General features: G+C 40.6%; 1 protein-coding gene across 4 annotated transcripts; it reads right to left on the bottom strand.

Moving 5' to 3' along the window:
* Positions 1–8,520: 8,520 nt before the first annotated feature.
* LOC118362411 (KH domain-containing, RNA-binding, signal transduction-associated protein 1-like) lies at positions 8,521–18,785 on the bottom strand. 4 transcript variants are annotated; one of them, XR_008086203.1, is made up of 12 exons: positions 18,432–18,785; positions 16,150–16,277; positions 13,954–14,070; positions 13,436–13,582; positions 13,126–13,268; positions 12,771–13,035; positions 12,055–12,131; positions 11,842–11,900; positions 11,456–11,627; positions 9,485–9,552; positions 9,032–9,066; positions 8,521–8,908 (listed from the first exon to the last, which is right to left on the bottom strand). XR_008086203.1 is itself a non-coding variant. In XM_052486159.1 (9 exons), exons 1-9 carry the CDS (start codon positions 18,589–18,591, stop codon positions 11,521–11,523), a joined length of 1,203 nt encoding a protein of 400 aa, XP_052342119.1. In that variant the 5' UTR covers positions 18,592–18,785; the 3' UTR covers positions 10,401–11,520. The 4 variants fall into 4 exon arrangements, 2 of the variants coding, with proteins under 2 accessions (XP_052342119.1, XP_035598614.1); XR_008086202.1 differs by having other exon boundaries at positions 8,521–9,066; XM_052486159.1 differs by lacking the exons at positions 8,521–8,908; positions 9,032–9,066; positions 9,485–9,552 and having other exon boundaries at positions 10,401–11,627.
* Between the last annotated feature and the right edge of the window lie 1,650 nt (positions 18,786–20,435).

Raw genomic sequence — 20,435 nt, 5'->3', positions numbered from 1 at the left:
AACCGCACACCGCTCTTAATAGTGAAGATAATTCAAGAACAATGATACTATCGGCCACAGGCCTTCGTCAGAGCTTTGTGAGTTAAAAAAAAAATGAGAACCCTTATGTAGACATAACCCCACATCCGTTCCACCCATCGAATGGGGTTGGAGTCGAGGGAAAACAAGTGCGACCAAATATAACAATGTGCATTTCATAAATATTCGAAAAAAGTGTGTACATAAAACGCATGTAAAACCCCAATGAGTACATCGACCTACCAAATAGGATTTCATAAAACATTGGTTACAGCGCAAGAAAAACGTGAAATGGGGGCATAATTCATGTTCACATTTACAACATAACATACATAGGCATTTCATCATTAAGACCTCTAGGAAATAATGTCTGGAGTGTGAAAATCCCCAAACATTCATTTTTTCTCCGAGTATTTTTATATCACTTCTCCTGTCTGATATCTTAACTTTCGCTATGCCACAAAATCTGAAGGTAAAAATGTAATGTTTTAACTCGTCAAAATGTACTGCGACGATAATCCCTGTTGTTTCTCCTGATTGAACTTTTATGTTAACACATTCTCTGTTTGAGAGAACGAGATGTTTTATCTACATAACACAGCCCACGTGGACATTTAATCATGTAGATAACATGGGCGGTGGAGCACGTAATAATGCAATTTATTTGGAACCGTTTTTCTGTATGTGGGTGGCAGAAATATTCACACTTCATCACATTGCACTGTGCGCAACCTCTGCATTTATATCTACAATTCGGAAGAGGGCGTAAAAGAGCCTGGCCGATTTTCTTTTGTGCCTGGCAGTTCGCCTCGACCAATTTATCGCGTAAATTGCGACCTCTCCTATATACACGTGGTGGATTCTTAAATTCTGCTGGCAAAGCTGGGTCCGATGTTAAGACATGCCAGTGTTTCTTGACAGCATCTCCCACTTTTCGCGAGTTCGAAGAATATGTGGTGGCGAACATTACAGTTTTCATTAGCTCTAATGGGTCTTTTTGTAGCAGTTCATCTCGTGTTTTCCCCAATGCCAAATTAAGAGCTTCATCCACACATTGTGGAGAATAGTCTCTATTGCGTATCTCTGCTGCTTTTCTAGATAGTCCCCTGTGGAGTGGCATATACGACTCACTGAAAAGCTGGCTCCTTCAAAGTCCTCAATGTATCGATACCACTTCAGGATTTTATTCAAAAATAGATTTTCGTTTTCATTGTTAACAAAACGTTATTAAAAAAGACCCACATAAAGGTCAGCATAGCTCGGAGCGAATCATCATCACACCTGAAATAGTTATACGTCAAATCATATTCAGCCAGCTCTAGTATAAGATTTGTTGGTGGGTATTCGTTAGTATCTTTGTCTCTCAAATAGCGAGCTAGGGCTGCCAACCCCCGTATGGGGAATGCTGGTATATAGACTCTCGAGATCTAATGTCTCCTGTTAATCCCGTCATATTTGAGATCTTGTTTATGAAGTCTATAGAATCTCTCACATATGATGGTAATTTTTGCCCATGAGATTTAATAAAGGAGTCTACGAAGGTCGACAATGGCTCTAGCACTGGGCCTATTCCTGCAACCACTGGTCTGTCTGAATAATTTCCTTGTGTTTTAGGTTTGTGTAATTTCGGAAGAATGTACAGGCATGGATTTATGGGACATTTGCAGCAAATGTAATCATATTCAGGTTTTGAGATAAGGTTATTTAATAGGGTTTGCTCCAGATTAGAGCATATATCCCGTTGGAACACCTGTGTGGGATCAACACTCAATTTTCTATAGAAACGTTCATTACTGAGTTGTCTCAATCTCTTCTTTGTATTTTTCATAGTCTAAAACGACCACAGCACCCCCCTTATCTGCAGGTTTGATAACCAACGCTGACTCTTTCATTAGTTCATTAAGTGGCTGTTCTTCTGTCCCAGTGAGGTTCTTCTGAATGTGGTTTGTTTTTCTCCTACATGGCTTCTTGTTCGACTAACCTAATCGAAGAGGTTTTAACTATAGGGTAGAATTTGCTTTTGGGCTTAAAATGGGTACCAGTTCTTTGTTGGTTTTCTAGGCCTGAAGCAGTTTTTTCAGAAAACATGTGCTTTAGTTTAATCATGTGAAAGAAATTAAACATATATACTTTCATATCAAATGGTTTGGGCGTCAGTGATCTCTTTTTTAAAAAAAGTTTCATTACCGCGTCCTGCTTTCAAAGTCGTTACGCTTCGAACACACCGATTGTGCCTTTGCAGGTCTGTGTGGTTCCAGAGATGGTTAAAGTCCCGAAAGCAGACAGGGGAGTTCCACCGTCTCATTCAAGAGCGTCGAATGTTTGGAGAGGAATTCCGAAGTTACTTTCGTCAGAATGTTCATTAGGCCTATAACTTTCCCCACTGTTGGTTTATAATCATTTTTTTATTATGCAATGTTACCAAATGAAAAGAAAGGTGCCTTCTGCCCTGATGAAGGTAGGCTAGTCTTCTCCAGGACCCATTGTTGTTCAAGACAGTTACAGTCATTCATTACATTCTTATTGGACTCACATACACTCTTAGAGAAAAAGGTTCCAAAAGTGTTCTTCTGCTTTCCCCATAGGATAACCCTTTCTGGTTCCAGGTATAACCCTTTGGGGAAAAGGTTATACATGGAACCCAATAGGGTTCTACTTGGAACCAAAAGGGTTCTACCTGAAACCAAAAAGGGTACTACCTGGGACAGCCGGATAACCTTTTTAAGTAGATAGTACCATTCTTTCTAAGAGTAGAGTTGACCTGTGCTACAGTTTAATGATATAGTCATAGACTGAATTGGACTGTTTCAAGGTATTGTTAATGATGATTCCAATAGAATTAGTAGAGCATAATAAACAGTAATGAGGTAGCTATATGAGTAGATTATAATATGTGGGTGGAATTCAAATCACACACAATATTGATAATTATATTTCAGATTCTTGGCGAAAGGGGACTCCTACAGGACCATCAGATTCAGCTTCTGAGTTGGTCGGTCCACGGTGGCAGGCATTGTGACAAGGTGTGGGTGTAGCTGGTGCATTGGAAGTCAGGCGCAGAAGAGCTCTTTTAAGAACCATCCACCATTGTCCATAAAATTGCATTTTCCCCCCAGATTACTTTATGTATCACTGTCTCTCTTCATTTGGAAGTTATATTTAAGTGACATTTGGGAGTAAAGACCACATGTTAACCCCTTCCCTCTCCCATTAATGTCAGTATTATACACACCTGGCATGGTACATCAGATGAGCGGGAGCACTAATTAAGGTTATACGACATAGATAGTATGATAAAAGGGAAAGGCTAACCTAGGGTCCACACAAATAGTACAGTTTACCACCATGTTCACTGGCCTGACAAAATACAGGTGGAAAAAAAATAAAAAGAGAATGTGTTTTTACTTTCATCTTGTCTTAGATCTGCAAAGGTGTAGGGAAGAAATAAGCAGATTAAGTCTAAATGAGATATTAAGTACAGGAAAGAACATGACAGGAACGTGTGTTGTAAAAACGTCTTAAAAATTAATTAAACTATTGAAGGTGGTGTGTGTGTGTGTCTCTGAAAAAAAGAAAATAGCCATAACACAGCTAAACAAACAAAATGGATGCACCGGTGGTGACAACACTTGTGGATGACGTAGTAGAGGGTCTGGCTGTAAAATTGCCAATCGTTGCCCCAGGCACAATAAATGGATCCAGAAAAGAAAGAATGTGGCAGAAGCGCCAAGGCTGCTGACCTGAAGCTGCTTGACCCAGACCTCTTCTCTTTCTCTGCCCTTCTCTCGCTCTGATACCATTCCATGAGTCCTCTCCTCTTCCTCCTACAGTCTTCTTCTACATAGACATGAACATGATAAGCCAAACCATTACCTAGCATAACTATAGTTACTAGATAGCAATCATGGACATGTCACCTACTGTACACACACGGTTATCTGACCAAATTATCAGGGATACAATGAAGTTCAAAACAACTTTTAACCCAGAACTGCAGTCTTGAACTCACTGAAGTCAAGTTAACTTTGTAAATGAGAACTTGTTCTCAACTTGCCTACCTGGTTAAATAAAGGTGAAATAAAAAAACTGGCAATTCTGGAAAAAAAAACAAGCTCCATCTGAGAAATACATTGTGAATGGTCATCCAACTTGAAATTGTAAAAAAAAAAAAAAAAAAAAAAAAAAAAAAAGCGGGAACTCGAGCTTCTTTCTGGAGCTACGACCTGAAGATCAATGACGTAATCGTTATTCAAACTTGTTTTTTCCGAGTTATCAGTTGTCTTGAAAGCACCATAAATCCAGAGAATGCCAGACTGATGATAAAATTTGACCACGAAGGACTGCCGTGCCACCTTCCTGTTCAAGTGAGCACAGCACAAGGCGAGTGCAAAAATGTATTAAATGCTGCTGCATAAATTATGTAATATGCCAGGGAGATATGTATACTGTAGTTAAGAAAGTATTACTAAGTGTATGTTGTGTAGTAAGCCGTTAGTATCCCATGTGCCTCACCCTAACAATTTGGTCTATTTACCCCTCTTAATTTCATCTACTGTTCTGATTTAGTGGTGCACATGTAGCCTATAACCTGTTTTAGAGAAATGTAATCATTGAATATTTTAAGAGCTTTCATTGTCTGCTTATATGCCCCCCTTTATTTAACATACGGTTATGACTTGGTGTACAGGGAGAGCACTTTAAGAACAGCCCAAGTTCTGAATTCTGTTGATGTACATTTCAAAAGTGCTAAACAAATAATTATATTGACTATGTCCGTCCTAGCTCACTCAGTCTTAATCGAAATTACAGTTGGCCTCTTATTCGCTTGTTGTCCCCTCATGTTATAGTTTGTACATCTCAATTGTCATTAGAAACCACATTTGTTTAAGCAAGTCAGCCATATCAGCTATGTTTTTTTTAAAGGCAGTAAATGAGGCTGAATGAACTGTTCCGCTGCCAGACAAGACTCCGCTGATAACGAGGTGCAACAGTGGTAAGATGTTGGGACAGCTTTATGTAGGCCCTAACAGTTTGTGGGCACTGTTTGACACTGTTATAGTGCAATTAATGTATTGTTTAGTGTTGTGTAGTGGCTCTGCTGGCATGCATCCCACTTAGTTTTATTTTTTTTGCCCCTCCACGATTTGCATGCAAAAACACCACTGTTTTAGATCGTATTTCACTGTTTAGAGGTTTTCAAGTTAATTGTGCAATTGTAGCCCTTTACTGAAGATGGTACTATTCTTTGTAGTACACGTGCTAATCTCAAATTAGTACAGTCACGTTTTATTGCGCTGTATGGCCCAGTATAGCATTGTCATCATATTCATGTTAAAGCCATGCACATTGTTTATAAGAGATGTGAATTGGAGATTGTATTCTGTCATTCACTATTGTATCTTTATCTCTCTTTACTTGCAGACCACACACACTTACTTTGGTTGAAGGAAGATGCCAGACCACTAAGTGCCTTAGCCCATCCAGACTACATGCACAGTGCCTGTGCATTTTCAATGTTATCAAACCACCTCAACTGGAATCTTACCTGTCTGTCATCTGTGCCCTTACCAATACACTGGAGTGAACACAAAAACCTAATTTAAAGAATATACAGCCCAAGTCAACACTTAATCCCTATGTGATTACTGACTGTATTAAATAAAACATCCAATGCCAAACAAATAATTCTGGATTCTGTCATTTATAGACAACGGTAGCTCCCAGTCAGACAATTACTATTAAAAATCTGTTCCTCACTCAGTACAATGTTTGGTGAATGTATGTTTTGTCCTCAGCCCTATTGAATGCGGTGGACTGATTCAGTTCTAAATTACCATCAAGTCCATCCTTATCTCTTCCATCACTGCAACGGATTGTCCGGTCTGCTGAGGGTCATTGCCTGCCATCTGCCCTCCATCAAGGTTCTGCACGACTGCAGGGCAAGGAAGCATGCAGGAAAGATCACCGCCGACCCCATTCACCTCCCCTTCCTTGGCAAACGGTTCAGGTCAATCACGACCAAAACCTACCGTCACCTGAACAGTTTCTTGTGCTGTGGCCCTCACCAACCATCCTCTCCTCCATGGACTTTGCATTCTGCACTATTCATCCACAGACTCTGCAAACTAACAGTGTGGAAAGGGAATAGGGACACACTGAACATATTAAATTAAATAAATACAATATTTGCAGAGAGAATTTAACTAGGACAATAAAACAATGAAATATTTTAAATATGTAATTACTAAGGCCTTTTGGAATCCACATTTTACACTAAATAAGTGATATTTCCTGGGGACATAAAAGGCACCACTTTGTAGGAATAACTCATCTTTCACTGTCCAAAATCCGATGAGAGCACTCAAGTCGTCATTAATCTAAAAAAAAACAAAAATACTTACCAATCGCGTGTCAGTAGACTGCTACGTTCATTGGCTAGCATTTCCTCCGATATAAAATTATATAGTAAATTGTTGCGAGCGCAAAATAGATTTGAGAGCAAACTGAAAAATTGGTGAGGTGAAGAAAATGCATTCGTGTGGGAACGCTCCTTATTTGTGAGTGCAATAATGTGAGTCTTAACATGTAGTAAGAACTTCAGGCAAACACACTTCTACTCTCGAATTAATGTAAGGCTACTGCGTGCAAAATTGCAGTTCTGCTCGATCACAAACTCAAGTTTAATTTTCGCGCACCACGCTGGCCAGCGCTCGCGGCACCCGTCCTCTGCTCGCTCGACCACATTTCTTCTCTCGACTCAAGCGCCATTTCGTGCCCGCTCGATTTTTGAATCCTACGGTAAACTACAGCGTATATCCTCAGTGGTCACCAACCGGTCGGTCTTCAATGCATTCCTAGTCGATTACCAAACATTTATTTAGAAAAGCCAACGATAAAGGAATACGCTCATTTTTTTTCCGTATTGCGCATAAAGGGAGTGTATACATTTTCATACTGGTCTGCCGTGGGAATCGAACCCATTACCCTAACAATGTAAGCGCCATGCGCTACCAACCGAGCCAGAAATCACAAACCACTTGTTCAATGTACTCAATTACTTTATTGTACATCGTTTCCTCTTCTTGGTGATAAATTATACAGGTACAAACCCAATGACCAGCCTATGTACAATACAGTAATATAAATGTACATTAAGTGGTTTGTAAGGATACATTAATACTGTACAAATTAGCAGTTGTTTTCCATGTTATATCGCCAAGAAAAATATAACATTTTACATGGAAGTTGCGTCTTTGCCCATAACTTGGCATAGGACTGTGCTCGTTCTTGACTCTATTTGAATGACAACCGCAGAGGGCAAGAACTTACAATTCAAAGTATTGCATCCTGCAAGATAATGTTCTTAATTATACAACTACCTTTCTTGCCAAAGTGGAGGCGTTGGAAAAAAATTGCCTGCTCTAAATGTTTATATCGTTCTAATATTAAATGCCCAGTGCACTAATTGTGAAAAATATGTTGTGTTTCTGAGCACCCCTACTTCCCACTGCTTTGCCTTTGTCAATATTCAGCCTTCCCATCCTCCTGACAGAATGGGGCCAGACATCTCCCAGCATAAGACAGTGGAGGGAAGTGAGCTTGAAAGAAACCAGACCAGCTGCTCTCAATACTGCCATTAGATACCTGGTCCACAGAAAGATGCTGTTAATTTATTTAGAGTGAGAAAATAGATGGGACATGGGAGCATGATACAAGAGATGGTTACTCAACATTGACAAAGCAAGTTTATATTTATACTGAACAAAAATAAAACACGTGTAAAGTGTTGGTTTCATGAGCTGAAATACAAGATCACAATAATCCAGTCACCTGACAGGTGTGGAATATCAAGAAGCTGATTAACAGCACGATCATTACACCGTTACACCTTGCACTGGGGACAACAAAAGACATCGGGCCTTTACAATGTGCAGTTGTCACAACACAATGCCACGTGGCTCAAGTTGAGGGAGTGTGCAATTGGCATGATGAATGCAGGAATGTCCAACAGCTGTTGCCAGCTGTTCATTTCTCTACCATAAGCCTCTCAAATTATTTTTAAAGATTTTGGCAGTATGTCCAACCGGCCTCAACCCCAGAACACATGTAACCACGGCAGCGCTGGCTCCCAAGTGGGTGGGACAATGCACTCCCATGGCTGCGCCTCTACCCAGTCATGTGAAATCCATAGATTAGGGCCTAATGAATATTTCAAATGACTGATTTCCTGTAAGTCAGTAAAAGGGTTGCATTTATATTTTCTATCAGTATAAATAAGGGAGGCAGCTGAAGGGTTGACCTTATATACGAGCCTCAAAGCAGCAGTTTGAGCCCATTATGCCAGTGACCTGGTTTGCATCTGAGCCGACTGAAAAATCTGTCAATGTGCCATGGAACAGAGCACTGAACCCCAATTGCAACCCCGATTGCTCATGTAAATTGCTCTGGATAAGTATCTGCTAAATGACTAAAATGTAAAACATAATTTGACAAGAAGATAGCTTAATCAGAACATTGAGATTTATTTAAGAAAGGAAAGTTATTCGGCACAGAAATTATTCAAAACCTTCCTGAGGAAACTACAATTTTACAATCACAAACAACAAGTAAAACGAGGTAAAAAAAAAAATAAAGTCAAGGAAATGTAGCAATTATAATTTTAGGGGGTAGATAAGTTTTGATATTGCAGATTGTACCTTCTATCAATGGAATTGTCTGCATCATTTCCCAGAATACAACTCAGCTCCTCTTACTCCAAGCTGCTTTGTCAGCAACCAGTGCATTTACTTCATCCTCTCAAGTTGAATGCACTGTAAGCCTCATGTTCTTTCTCTGGAGACTTGCAGACATTAAGCAGCCATATTCCAGGGAGTGCCATTATCCATAAGTGCTGGAGCGAACACACATCCTCATTTATAGCAAACTGATGGGCATATCTTGTGTAAGAAAAGCCTTGTGGCAATCCTGACAGTTAAACCCCAAACAAAACATGGGGCTGCCAGGCTTAAGTTACCTGTGCAGTCTTCAAGGCCTTTCCCTGGATTATACCTGTTGAAACGATAAATTCACAAGTCACCCTGTTGAGCAACTAAAAACGGAGCACTTCCCAAAACCTGATTGAGAACAAAATTGGAGATCACCAACATTTCCACCCGCCTTCCTCCAGTCTAGCAGTAAGTACTTTGTCACAACACTGGTTTGATCTTCTACTACAGCTGGTAAAGACCCTGCCAAAATTCAGCTTGAGGGTCCATTACAAAAACATTGCAGTTAGTCGTGAAGAGGACTAGGAGCTTTCTGGCCAACTTCAACAAGCACACGCAAAATGAGGAATACTCAGGTGGATAGCAGACTTTGTTCACTCATCGTTTAATCAGTTTTCCTCAATTTAAGTAACAGTAAAATACTATAGCAGCTTTAGCCAGTCAAATTCCATGACATTGCTGAAGAGTAATGGACGACTTACCCAGAGGACTTTATTCAGCTCAAGTCCGATGCCTTTCTCAAACCCAGAGAGGGACTTACTCGGAATACCTGGGGACAGAAATACAATGAGACCCCTGTGCAAGTGCTGTTGACAACTAACATGTACTTGAAAACGATAATTCATGCAAGACTAATATTTCACTGCAAATGTCATGCAACTCAAGCGGAGGTTGTAAGTCTTTATAACCATGACTTATTGACTTATTATTTTAACATTATTCTAAAAATACCAAACAAAAAAAAGCCAGGGAGGGCAGTTGAAATGATTGGACCATTAACTGTTTTCAATTTTAGCAAGAGTTGCATTACAATCATTTCTAATAATTTTGCACAGCTATTTTGTTTGAAACAGGTCATCATAGCATATTATGCAGGTATGTATTTTTGGACAACTGGTTTTGGATGACTAGCAGGTTCTAGCATTTTGTGCATAAGACAAAAAAATATCTAATAAATGACAGTTGGGGTTCGTTTTACCTTCTTGACGTGATCTTTAGGCTTTTAGCATCCTCTCCCCTGCGATATTTTTCTTTGATGCAAAGTCATGCTGGCTGGTTTTATTAAAGTCAAGTAAGAATCCTGCAAGCTTGACTTGAAATACTGTTGAAAATCAGTTATTTCAAATGACTAAAAATACATGGATCATTGGGAAGCTTGAGGAAGTGGGCTGTCGTAACAATTGACTTCAAATAATACAAGTCCAGGCACTATCATTGTCAGGCGAAGTATTTGGAAATACATTACCTTAAGGAACCATCGTTATTTAACGTGACATAATGGGTCTCTTCTAGATCCTCTATTAAAGAGAGAGATGAAGAGGATGTGCTCTTTATCAAAATAGAGCAATGTTCTTTTTGGTTGCTTTTGTCTTCTATGTACATGCAATAATCTGGTGATTGTTTTTGAGTTTTGTGAAGAACCTCAAAATGAGGATCAGTTTTATTAGTGGAAGGCATTACTATACAACAAAAGCAAAATACCAGGTTTAGTTGGATAAAAAACAAAAACAAATGAGGCTTTATTGATACAACGCACTGCAGCAAAACATTTGTGGATATATTTAGTATCCTATTTAGGCAAGAGTACACATATAGCACTATGCATTTTGGAGACTGCACAACTTTAGATAGCAATACAATTGTCCTTAGTTTATGTACATAATATTGAGTTGGCTGCCGTTCTTACACAAAGACCATGTCCAAATCTTGGTAGGACACAAAATAGAATAATTCACCAGAATTTCCATCAGTCAGCCCAATAAGATGTAGACTAAAGTAAGCCAATCGCAAAAGATATCTATAGTAGAATGTACTACACAATCAAGTCAAATTGAAATGACTCGAGATATTTTAGGACAGACCGTCTCAAGTGTCTAATAAGGATAGATTTCAAAACTCAATAAGAAAAATAAAAAAATTGAACCTATGGAATTTTAGATTATACCAAAAAAATTGTCCAGAAATTTATTTAGGTTCTTCCCCATTCATTCTAAGTTGCCGATGTTACATTGATGTCATTGATCAAGTTTATGAGCTAAAAATACTTTTGAAATGCAGCCTAAATGAGTCTGCAACTGCCACTGAATCCTCTCATGACAGACAAACTGAAATAACATTTTTGAACATTAAACTACACAAGGTATCAAGTTTTTTTTGTTATTTTTTTTAAAAATCTTCAAGCAACCATTAAATTAGATCTTAACTCAAAGATGCAGTGGAAACAAACATTGAATGAAACTTCTTATCAAAATCCTTGCATTTGCTTGCTACGCCCACTCGATGCGATACATCCAATTACCCTGCTCTCAAACCATTTTTTAAAAATTAAAAGAAAAAGAGGGAAATTACTTCAGAGAGTTAAAAGTGATTTACAATGGAAGACAGTTGCCAGGGCAACCCTCTACCAGAGCCAAACCATTTTTTAAAAATTAAAAGAAAAAGAGGGAAATTACTTCAGAGAGTTAAAAGTGATTTACAATGGAAGACAGTTGCCAGGGCAACCCTCTACCAGAGCCGTTCAGTATCTTCCGTATGGATGCTCTCTGTAGGACCCCCGCTTATCCTGCCTTGCAGGAGTGGCTTTGCCTCCAGTGGTGGGCCACGAACCCTCCCAATCGTCCTGGGCTACGAGAGAAAATGCACACAAAAGTCCCAAACAAAGGTCAATGTTTGGATACACTCAGTGGCAATAAAGAGCGATGGTCAATTCATTCAGTACAAAACATGGACCAATGACCGGTTTGGACCAATTATGTCATTTTAATATCTGAGAATTTATGTGAAAATAAGAACATTGGTTATACCAACTTTCAACAGCATTAATTTACTATCATCTTACCATAGGGTTCAAAGGCCTCCTGAGCCTCTCCATGTCCATAGTCATAGTACTCTGTATCCCTGAGAAGAGAAGGTCAAACAGTCTTCCACCATTTTGACACTACATTGAATATTGTGAGAGGAAATGTCTGCGCCCCTACACAGTCCTGAGGATTGGCCACTTCATTGTTTAAAAACTCACAATGAACCATTATACTATGAAATAGAAACTTACGCTTGTGGAGGTTGTTGACTGTAATAACTGTCATAACCTTCATATGCAGGCTCAGCATAGCTTTCTTCATAGGCAGGCTGGGGAAAAGACAACATAAGCAATTAACCACAGAATGACACTGTACATGTACAACGCTAGAGTAATGTCAGAACAAACACCTCAAGTGTACTAGAAAGGTTCCATTGGGCTGATACCAATGATTTCTATAAACCCTGGATTGCTGATGCTATACATTGGGCATTGAGACTGAAGCAAACGGTCAGCGGCACTCCCCAGTAGGAGCAATCCTCCTTAATTAATGGGATTTTACAGTAGTTCAATAATTTCTCAAGGACACAAACAGTTGTATTTAAGTTTGTGGGGTCTGTAATATTACTAATCGAAAATTAAAATGTAAGGAAAAATTGTTTATGTTAAGCTCACATATGCACCAAGGTGTACAAAAGAACAAGTGTGGAAAAAACAAATGTAGACATCAATAATCGAATGCTCCCAAAATATTTTACAATGTTAGGAATGCCAAGCTGGAGGCACAGTTGATTCAACACAGCACCGCATATCAGTGATCTAGTGTAGAAAAAAAATCAATTGTAGATTTGTCAGCTGTGATAAATAGACCTATAATAAATACGACCTTAAACTGACAGCTCCTCTTTAGTTCTGAAAGAGACTAGGTACACAACACAGTGACTTAACAATTGAGTGGTTTGACGTACATATTCATCATAGGCCTCAGCCTTGGGTGGTTGCGCATGTTGGTGCTGCTGATGGTGCTGCTGGTGGGAGTGGGCTGGGGACGGGAGCATCCTTTGCGTCCCTTGTGCGGGGGGTCTGGAACGTTGAGCTGTGCCTCCTCTAGCGGGTGTGGAGGGGGGTCCACCCCGACCAGCTGGAGCCCCTCTGGTGGACCCACCCCTGGGTGGCCCTCCTCGGGAAGCTCCACCACGAGGGGCTCCTCCACGAGGTGGCATTCCTCGCCCCCTGAAGAAAAACAAAATTGATTTGTAAATTTAAAGTTGGAAAGATTGTGGTCTTGTAAAATAAGGGGTTTCCAAAGGCACTGAATCCTACCTGGCTCCTGCAGAGTTGGGTGGGGGTGCTCCCCTGCCCCTGCCTGGGGGGCCCCCTCTTCCCCTGGATTGTGAGTCCTGACCTCCATTTAGGTAGCCAATCTCCATGAACTGATCCTGGCAGATACCATCCATGGTGTCCTGCTTATAAGTAAAGAAAGTAGTAGCTACATTAACATGGCAGGTCCGTGATTAGAACATGGCAGCAGCATGGAAAATCTTGGGCCATTGCTAAGCCATCATAAATCAACCCATAGATCACAACTTTAAAATGTCTGTGGCTGAAGCAGGATGCTCTCTGGGATACTTACAGGGATGAGGAATTTCTTGACCTCATCCATTGCATGAGCCATGCGCAGGTATGCCTCAGGTATGGGGGCAAACACCTCTATGAAGACATGCAGTTCCATGCCCAGATGAGCATATTTGGGCTCACCGCCCTTTCTCAGCTCTTCCTCCTGAAATTAACGTACAAAATTACATAAACTAGGTGGCTCAAGCCCTAAAAGCCATATACCACAGGTATGACAACCTTTTTAATGCTTTAATCACATTGGTAATCAGTTTGTAATAGCAATAAGACACCTCAGGGGTTTGTGATGTATGGCCAACATACCACAGCTAAGGACTGTGTCAAAGCGCACCGCGTTGTGTCGTGCCTAAGAACAGCCCATAGCATATTGGTCATATTTCACAACCCCTCTGGCCTTATTGCTTAAATTAAGTCCAATGCTACTCAGTAAATTTCCAAATACACATTTGATTGCTAAATGTTTGTTTCAAAGGGACTCCACGCATGTACCTGGTCAACTCCTCCCGACATTCTTACCTTCGCCTTGTCTCTCATGGAACCTTTGCCCAACACGGAGATCTTTGCTCCTGTTTCCTCCTGGAGTCGCTTGATCGTGTTCCCCTGGGGTCCCAGGATCTTACCAACAAAGTTGAACTGAAAAAAAATAATTTGAAAAGAGATTACACAAATAGCCTCTGTTGATGCAGATTGTTTTAATTCAGAGTCATATATCATGTTGCTAGGCTGAGGAAGATATCGTAGCACAGCCTATTCAACCTACAGTGTGATGCACGCCTTTCCCACCCCGGCTAAGGGAGATCAGGGACAGTCAGTCTGCTGCCCGAGACAGTCATTAACATTAATAGATTAATTTGTCACTCAGGCACTCTAATGTGATAGCTAGGGCCATTTGGTTTCTCCTAACCCTTTTTCCTTACTCAAATGAAAAAGAGGGCGAGAGCCTGCCCAGGAGACTGAGATCGGTCCATGTTTAATGGCGGTAGATATGAGAGCTGTTTCGGCACATCGAAATTAAGATGAATTTCAATTATCAGATGGTCAAACCAGCGCCACTCTTTCTGCAATTGCCCATTTATGTGGGCCATTTTGTATGAATTCATATCTAGTAGCCTTAAGCCGTGCACATGTCAGCCAAATTCTGCTAGGTGAACGAGCAAGCTTGCAAAACGACAAGAGTACCACTTGTCCATCTTGAAATGCAATAGCCAGTAAACATCCTCGAAATAGATTAATTCACCATAACTCAAAATCTGTCATTTATTGAAATTCTTGCAGAAGAGATCTTAGAAGAGATCTTCAAATTTGACATCCAACTTAGATGTTTGGTATTTCTCAAGTGAAAATTTGCACAAATGACAACACTTCATTGAACAATCCCCATTGTTGACCAATCACCAACAAAGAGACATGTCATAGTCATAATATATGCACGAAGTTCCAGAATGGAATGATGCGGATGTCTTTATTCTGCATGTCTGAATGAGCACTGTGACATACCATTTCAACTTCACTCCCCTGGAATTAAAAAGCATCATTCCACTACATGCAGTCATATCCATTAAAGTTGGTCACTGAAAACCCTGAGGGGTGGAAGTTGTTTTCATATGTGGCATTTCAAGTTCTGAGCAACCCCCCCCCAAAATAATTGGGGGGGGACAAAACCAGCACCAAGTGATTTCAATTTTGGAAATCTGTTCTAAATTATTCCCACCCATAGAGATATACACCAGTTAAGGTACACCAGTGGCCAGTTAAGGTACACCACCCAATTCATGAAAACAGTTCACACCTACGGACAGGACAGTGAGCCACACAGCCTGCTATATAAAGCAGGCAGACAGGCATCCAGTTACTGTTCTATTGAACGTTAGAATGGGCAAAGCGAGTGACTAGAGCAACTTTGTGTCGTATTATAGTCAGTGCCATCTGCGCGGGTTCCAGAATCTCAGATAAGTCCAACCTCCTGCTATTTTCACATACAACAGTGTCCAGGGTTTACCAAGAATGGTGAGAAAGCACGCTCTCTCACCATGCCTGTGGGCAAAGACATCTTGTTGATGGGAGGTTGAAGGAGAATGGCAAGAATCCGCAAGCTAACAGGAGGGCCACAAAGAGCGCAGTAAAAAGGGGTGCACAGAATGGCATCTCAGAACGCACAACTCATCGGTCCTTGTCTCAGATGGGCTATTGCAGCAGACGACCACACTGGGTTCCACTCCTATCAGCTAAAAACAAGAAGCGGCTCCACTGGGAACGCAATCACCAACAGTGGACAATCTATGGCCCCATCCTGCCTGGTGTCAACAGTACAGGCTGGTGGCAATGGTGTAAGAAATGTTTTTCTGGCACACGTTAGGTCCCTTGACAACTGAGCAACGTATCCATGCCCTGAAGAATTCCAGCTGTTCAGAAGGCAAAGTGCGATCCGACCCGGTACTAGATGGTTGTACCTAGTGAACTGGTCACTGAGTGCATGTAACCATATACAAACAATGTTTGAGATTATGTTCTAGTACAATATTATATCCGTTTGGGCTTCCTGCAGTCTACAAATGTGTAATTATGTCCCCCCACAAAAGTAATCACATTTTAAACACAATGGCCCAAACTGCATGATTATATCATAAATCTTTCAGATGTTAAGCTAAAGATTGAGGAAAAAAATAAAATTATGGACTTTCGAATGGAGACCAAGAAAAAAACTTTACTCACCCTTGGGTACTGCTTGACGGGAATTAGCACACGTTCTTTGACCTTGATGTTCTTTGTGGTAAACAGGTCCAAGTATGTTTCTCTTTCTGCCTCTTTCTTTGACTCTCCTTTCTGAATCCTTTCAATCTCTACAGACAGGAAAACATGGGTTTTTAGTTTGAGTAAATCATTTCTGTACCATTGATAATGATTGAACGAATTGTATTGCAAGTGCTTCATGAAATGTTCATAATTCACAAGCAATTAGCAGAGCTTGGTCAAATACAAGTATAAATAACTAAAGTAGCGACATCTGAGCATTGCCCTACTAGAGAACATCCTGGGGTAAAGACAAAAGCCAACTGATCGACATTTTAGCACCTGCATTTCCTCAAAGACAACTGGAATAGAACAGACAGTTGTGTGACAATTGGTCTCTAATCCTCTACAACACAGATGCCCCAACAGTGAAATGCTGCAGGCATTAGACATTGCACAAACGCCAACATCACAAAACATTATGGGGAAACTGAGCTCCGCTCACTAGATAAACACCCGTATAATTATGAAAGCCTCAGAACTGGCAAACAGGCCTCAAAAATCCTACTGAAAATGACAAGTTGGCCTTTCGTCTTCAACCCTGATGCTGTAATTGTTACAATGGGGTGCAGTGGGGCTGTTAAGGTGAGTCTCAAGAATCAGAGACAACATTAATTTGACATTATTAACAAAAAATGGCTGATCAGACTGTAGAATCCAAACTTGTAATGCACACTCCTGTTTAGTTTGAGACAGACAGGTAATGGGGAACTGTCTGGTAGAAATCGGTGCTAGGAGTGAGGCAAGCTGCGATAACGCAGTTAACTAGCACTGCAGAAGGATGAAGCCGTTTATAACCTGGTCTGACACTTAGCCATGACATTGTTGGCAGAGGTCCCAACATGCGTAACAATTTCCTGCCTAAAGAATTGTACAGTAACTTTGCAGCAGATATCAAATTGCAGATGTGCACACTAGCTGGTGTCTACTATGAATTTCAAATATCTGCCAGAATTTCAGGAATCGAACTGTAAATGCTGGATTTACATAAGTCATTTAGTAGACTCCCTTATTCAAAGCAGCATAGAGTTAAGTGCATTCATTCTAGGTGAGACAACCAGTCATGGTTAACTGAGTCGAGAAAAGAAGTGATAGCTACTAAGTTTCGTTAACTACATATTTTTACAGCACTAACAAATAAGCAGCCACATTTCATATGTCAGCCAACTAGCTACTGTTCCAAACAAAAACTGCAAGCCACGGCCGGTTGTGATACAGCCAGGGTTCGAACCAGTGTGTAGTGCCGCCTCTAGCGTTGAGATGCAGTGCCTCGGAAGCCCAATTTGCGAGCAGTCCGAAAAAAAATGGCAGGGATGTGTACTGTCTTTAAAAAAATCCACATTATTTTCAGACAATTTAGGATATTGCACACCCTTGGCTGAAGGTGGGGGCAATTGTGTTTAATGAAGGCGATACACGTTTCCCGTTTTTCCCATGGTTCGCCATTAGATGGCTGAGGGAAAGTATGCCTTGCAGTCTGAATGTATGCTTTATGTCTGAGCCGGTCTACACACGTATTACCGGGAATGCACAATCCTAGATGTGCAGGATCTAGCGCCAACTATATGTTGCCTCAGCAACATTCAATCTGGCCGGCAGGTTTGAGTAAAAAAAAAGTGCACATTGTTCTCATTCTTCCAGAACATCGGTGCAGGCCTCTGGATATTTTTTAATCCCCATGTGGTCCTCTATACAAAATTATGGCCCAGCCCTGCCATAGAGATGTTCACATGCTGCTACCAAGCTTATATAAAAAAATATGTCGTTCAATTGTTACTTTACACAGTACATCACAGGAATCAGTGGTTTTGGGAGGATTATCCCGTTAACGTTAGTTACATCACTACACTCCCCACTTGGTGCCATGCCTCTACCTTAGAACCTCGTGCCAACATGCCTCTTTCCATATCAACCATTGTCCAAGGGAATACTTATATATATATAGTACAGAGCGGTGTGTTTAACCAAAGCCGTTTCATTTATGACAAATATTAACGAGATGTCAACGTTTAACAAATAATTTGTGCAGTAATCAATGGGTTAACGTTACAAACCAGAACGGTTTGACTACTAGCTAACGTAGCTACAGTACGTTAGCTAGCCATCGTCATTCTTTCAACTAACGTTAGCCTACTATAACTAACAAACAAATGCAGGAGTCACTGCGAATGTGCATTTCAACAAAAATATTTGTGATATATTACCTGCAGATATCAGTTTCATTGCGTGAGTAAATGACGAATCCAGGCTGTCTTTTTCTGCCAGAAGCTCAGGGAGATATTTGCTTTCATTCTCCATTTTGCCTTTTTTAGGCTCGGGCTTAGCGTCGGAACTCATGTCGCTCACGTTCTGCAAAGCTTTCATTCACTTAGTTTCAAAGCAGTCGGCAGTACCCCAAAACAACACACTGTATGACGTTTACTAGCTTTATGTTATTCCCCGGTAACTAGCTAGATACACGTTGTCCGTATTTTAGCGGTAACCGAGAGCGGGCTGTGAACAAAAGAGGTTGGTAGAACAGGCGAGTGGATTTAGTGGATCTTGTGCAACAAAAAAAAATTACGTCACATGTTTTATAAATCGGAAACGAGGCTGCCTAGTGGATTTAAAGAGGCAGTGTTTTTGAGTTGATGGCCAATGAGTCGGCAAAGTTCAAATTTTGCCGAAGATTTGTCAAGAAAGCAAGAACAGAAGCTACTTAATTTTGTTGTTTGTGCCCTAATTTGTGGTTGGCCTGTACAGGGAAAAAAACGGTTTATTAGCTGACACCTAACTGAACAACTATTTGCAGAAGGCTAAGTGCATCCTTGTTAGAAAAAAAAATATCACAGATCTTCTTAGGCAGAATATTAGTTAGTTAACCTCAAACTGACAGTCCCCGAAATCAGGCACTAGAATTACTTAAACATATATGTATATGTTTACATTACTTGTTTTATAGATTTCCCACCGTTTTATATGTCAGAAGACAACCATCCAGACTTTCCTATGATTCATCCTCTGTCGAATGAACGGGTATTTGCCTCCCTCTGGTGGTCGGCTGAATCATTAAGTCCCTTTATATCGCTTCACTGCAACGTTACGTCTACGGGAATTTTTTTAATGTATTTTTATTTATACAGCTCGAATTCTTCACTGCACAAGACATGTCAAAGCAACTTGCTGAATAGATATTGAGCAGGCGGAAATAGATACACTACTTTCATAGCTCTAAGATAAAGAGAGAGAGCTCTCTTCTTTCAATCTAAAATAATTAAATAAGTAATTTTGAGTGGAAGTCAAACATTCGTTTTATGTCGGAGGCAGACACATTGCATATGGTCAGAATGTCAAAATCAAAACCCTTTACATAGCCCTTCTCCCCTTGTATATGGGTAGGATGCAAGCTGTTTAAATGGCATAAAACAGATTATAACTATATATGGAATATACTATAAAATATGAAAAGGCTTATTCATTCACATTTTTCTAGGGGGGAGCACACACAGACTACCACATTAAAATATTGCCCCCTTGCTAGATTGATGACTAAAACCACAGCGAAACAGTGCAAGACTCTGAGGACTTAGAGCTTGAGGTAGTCACCTCATACAAGTACTTGGGGGTATGGCTAGACTGTGCACTGTTCTTCTCTCAGCCAGTGATGCCAACTCAGCAATTTTGTTGCTAGATTTAGCAACTTTTTAGACTACCCTGGCAACTTCTTTTTCAAACAGCACCTAGCAACAAATTTAGCTACTTTTAAACATTTATTTGGAGCTTTTAGCAAATTTTGATAGGTGACTCAAACGCTAAAATGCACGCATTTTCCCTCTAAATGACACAAAAAATATATTTTCTCTGTCACACACTCAGTCACAACACACGTGCCTGGCAGCAAAAGTGCATTGTGAGTGACGTCAGCACCAGGCGCTCAGCACGTGCACAGGCAGCCAGTGTTGCCAACTTAGCGACTTTGTTGCTATATTTAGCGAGTATTCATACCTCTTTAGCGACACATTTAAAAAAAATGTGACAAATCTAGCAACTTTTTCTGGTGTTATTGGAGACTTTTGGGGTCTCTGACGGTATCGTTCTTACTCTTCTCAACGAGCAGCGGGTGCTGCCGTGGGCCCCATCCCCGTCCCAAAGCACTCACAGGCGGCCCAGTCCTCACACAGCAGTCCCTCCCAGCTGCAGCCAGATCAGGAGATGTTCACCCCTCCGCA

Source organism: Oncorhynchus keta, chromosome 29 (genome assembly GCF_023373465.1).
Source record: "Oncorhynchus keta strain PuntledgeMale-10-30-2019 chromosome 29, Oket_V2, whole genome shotgun sequence".
NCBI classification, from domain to species: domain Eukaryota; kingdom Metazoa; phylum Chordata; class Actinopteri; order Salmoniformes; family Salmonidae; genus Oncorhynchus; species Oncorhynchus keta.
The sequence above is the reverse complement of the archived record's forward strand: the minus strand, read 5'-3'. Positions and strand labels throughout refer to the sequence as shown.

Coding starts and splice junctions, on each gene's coding strand:
- LOC118362411 (XM_052486159.1), bottom strand. CDS start 18,591: ATGAAAGCTTTGCAGAACGTGAGCGACATGAGTTCCGACGCTAAGCCC. Junction 13,583..13,953: donor CCATGAGAGACAAGGCGAAG/GTAAGAATGTCG, acceptor CGTTAATTTCAG/GAGGAAGAGCTGAGAAAGGG. Junction 12,132..12,770: donor CTGAGGCCTATGATGAATAT/GTACGTCAAACC, acceptor TCTTTTCCCCAG/CCTGCCTATGAAGAAAGCTA.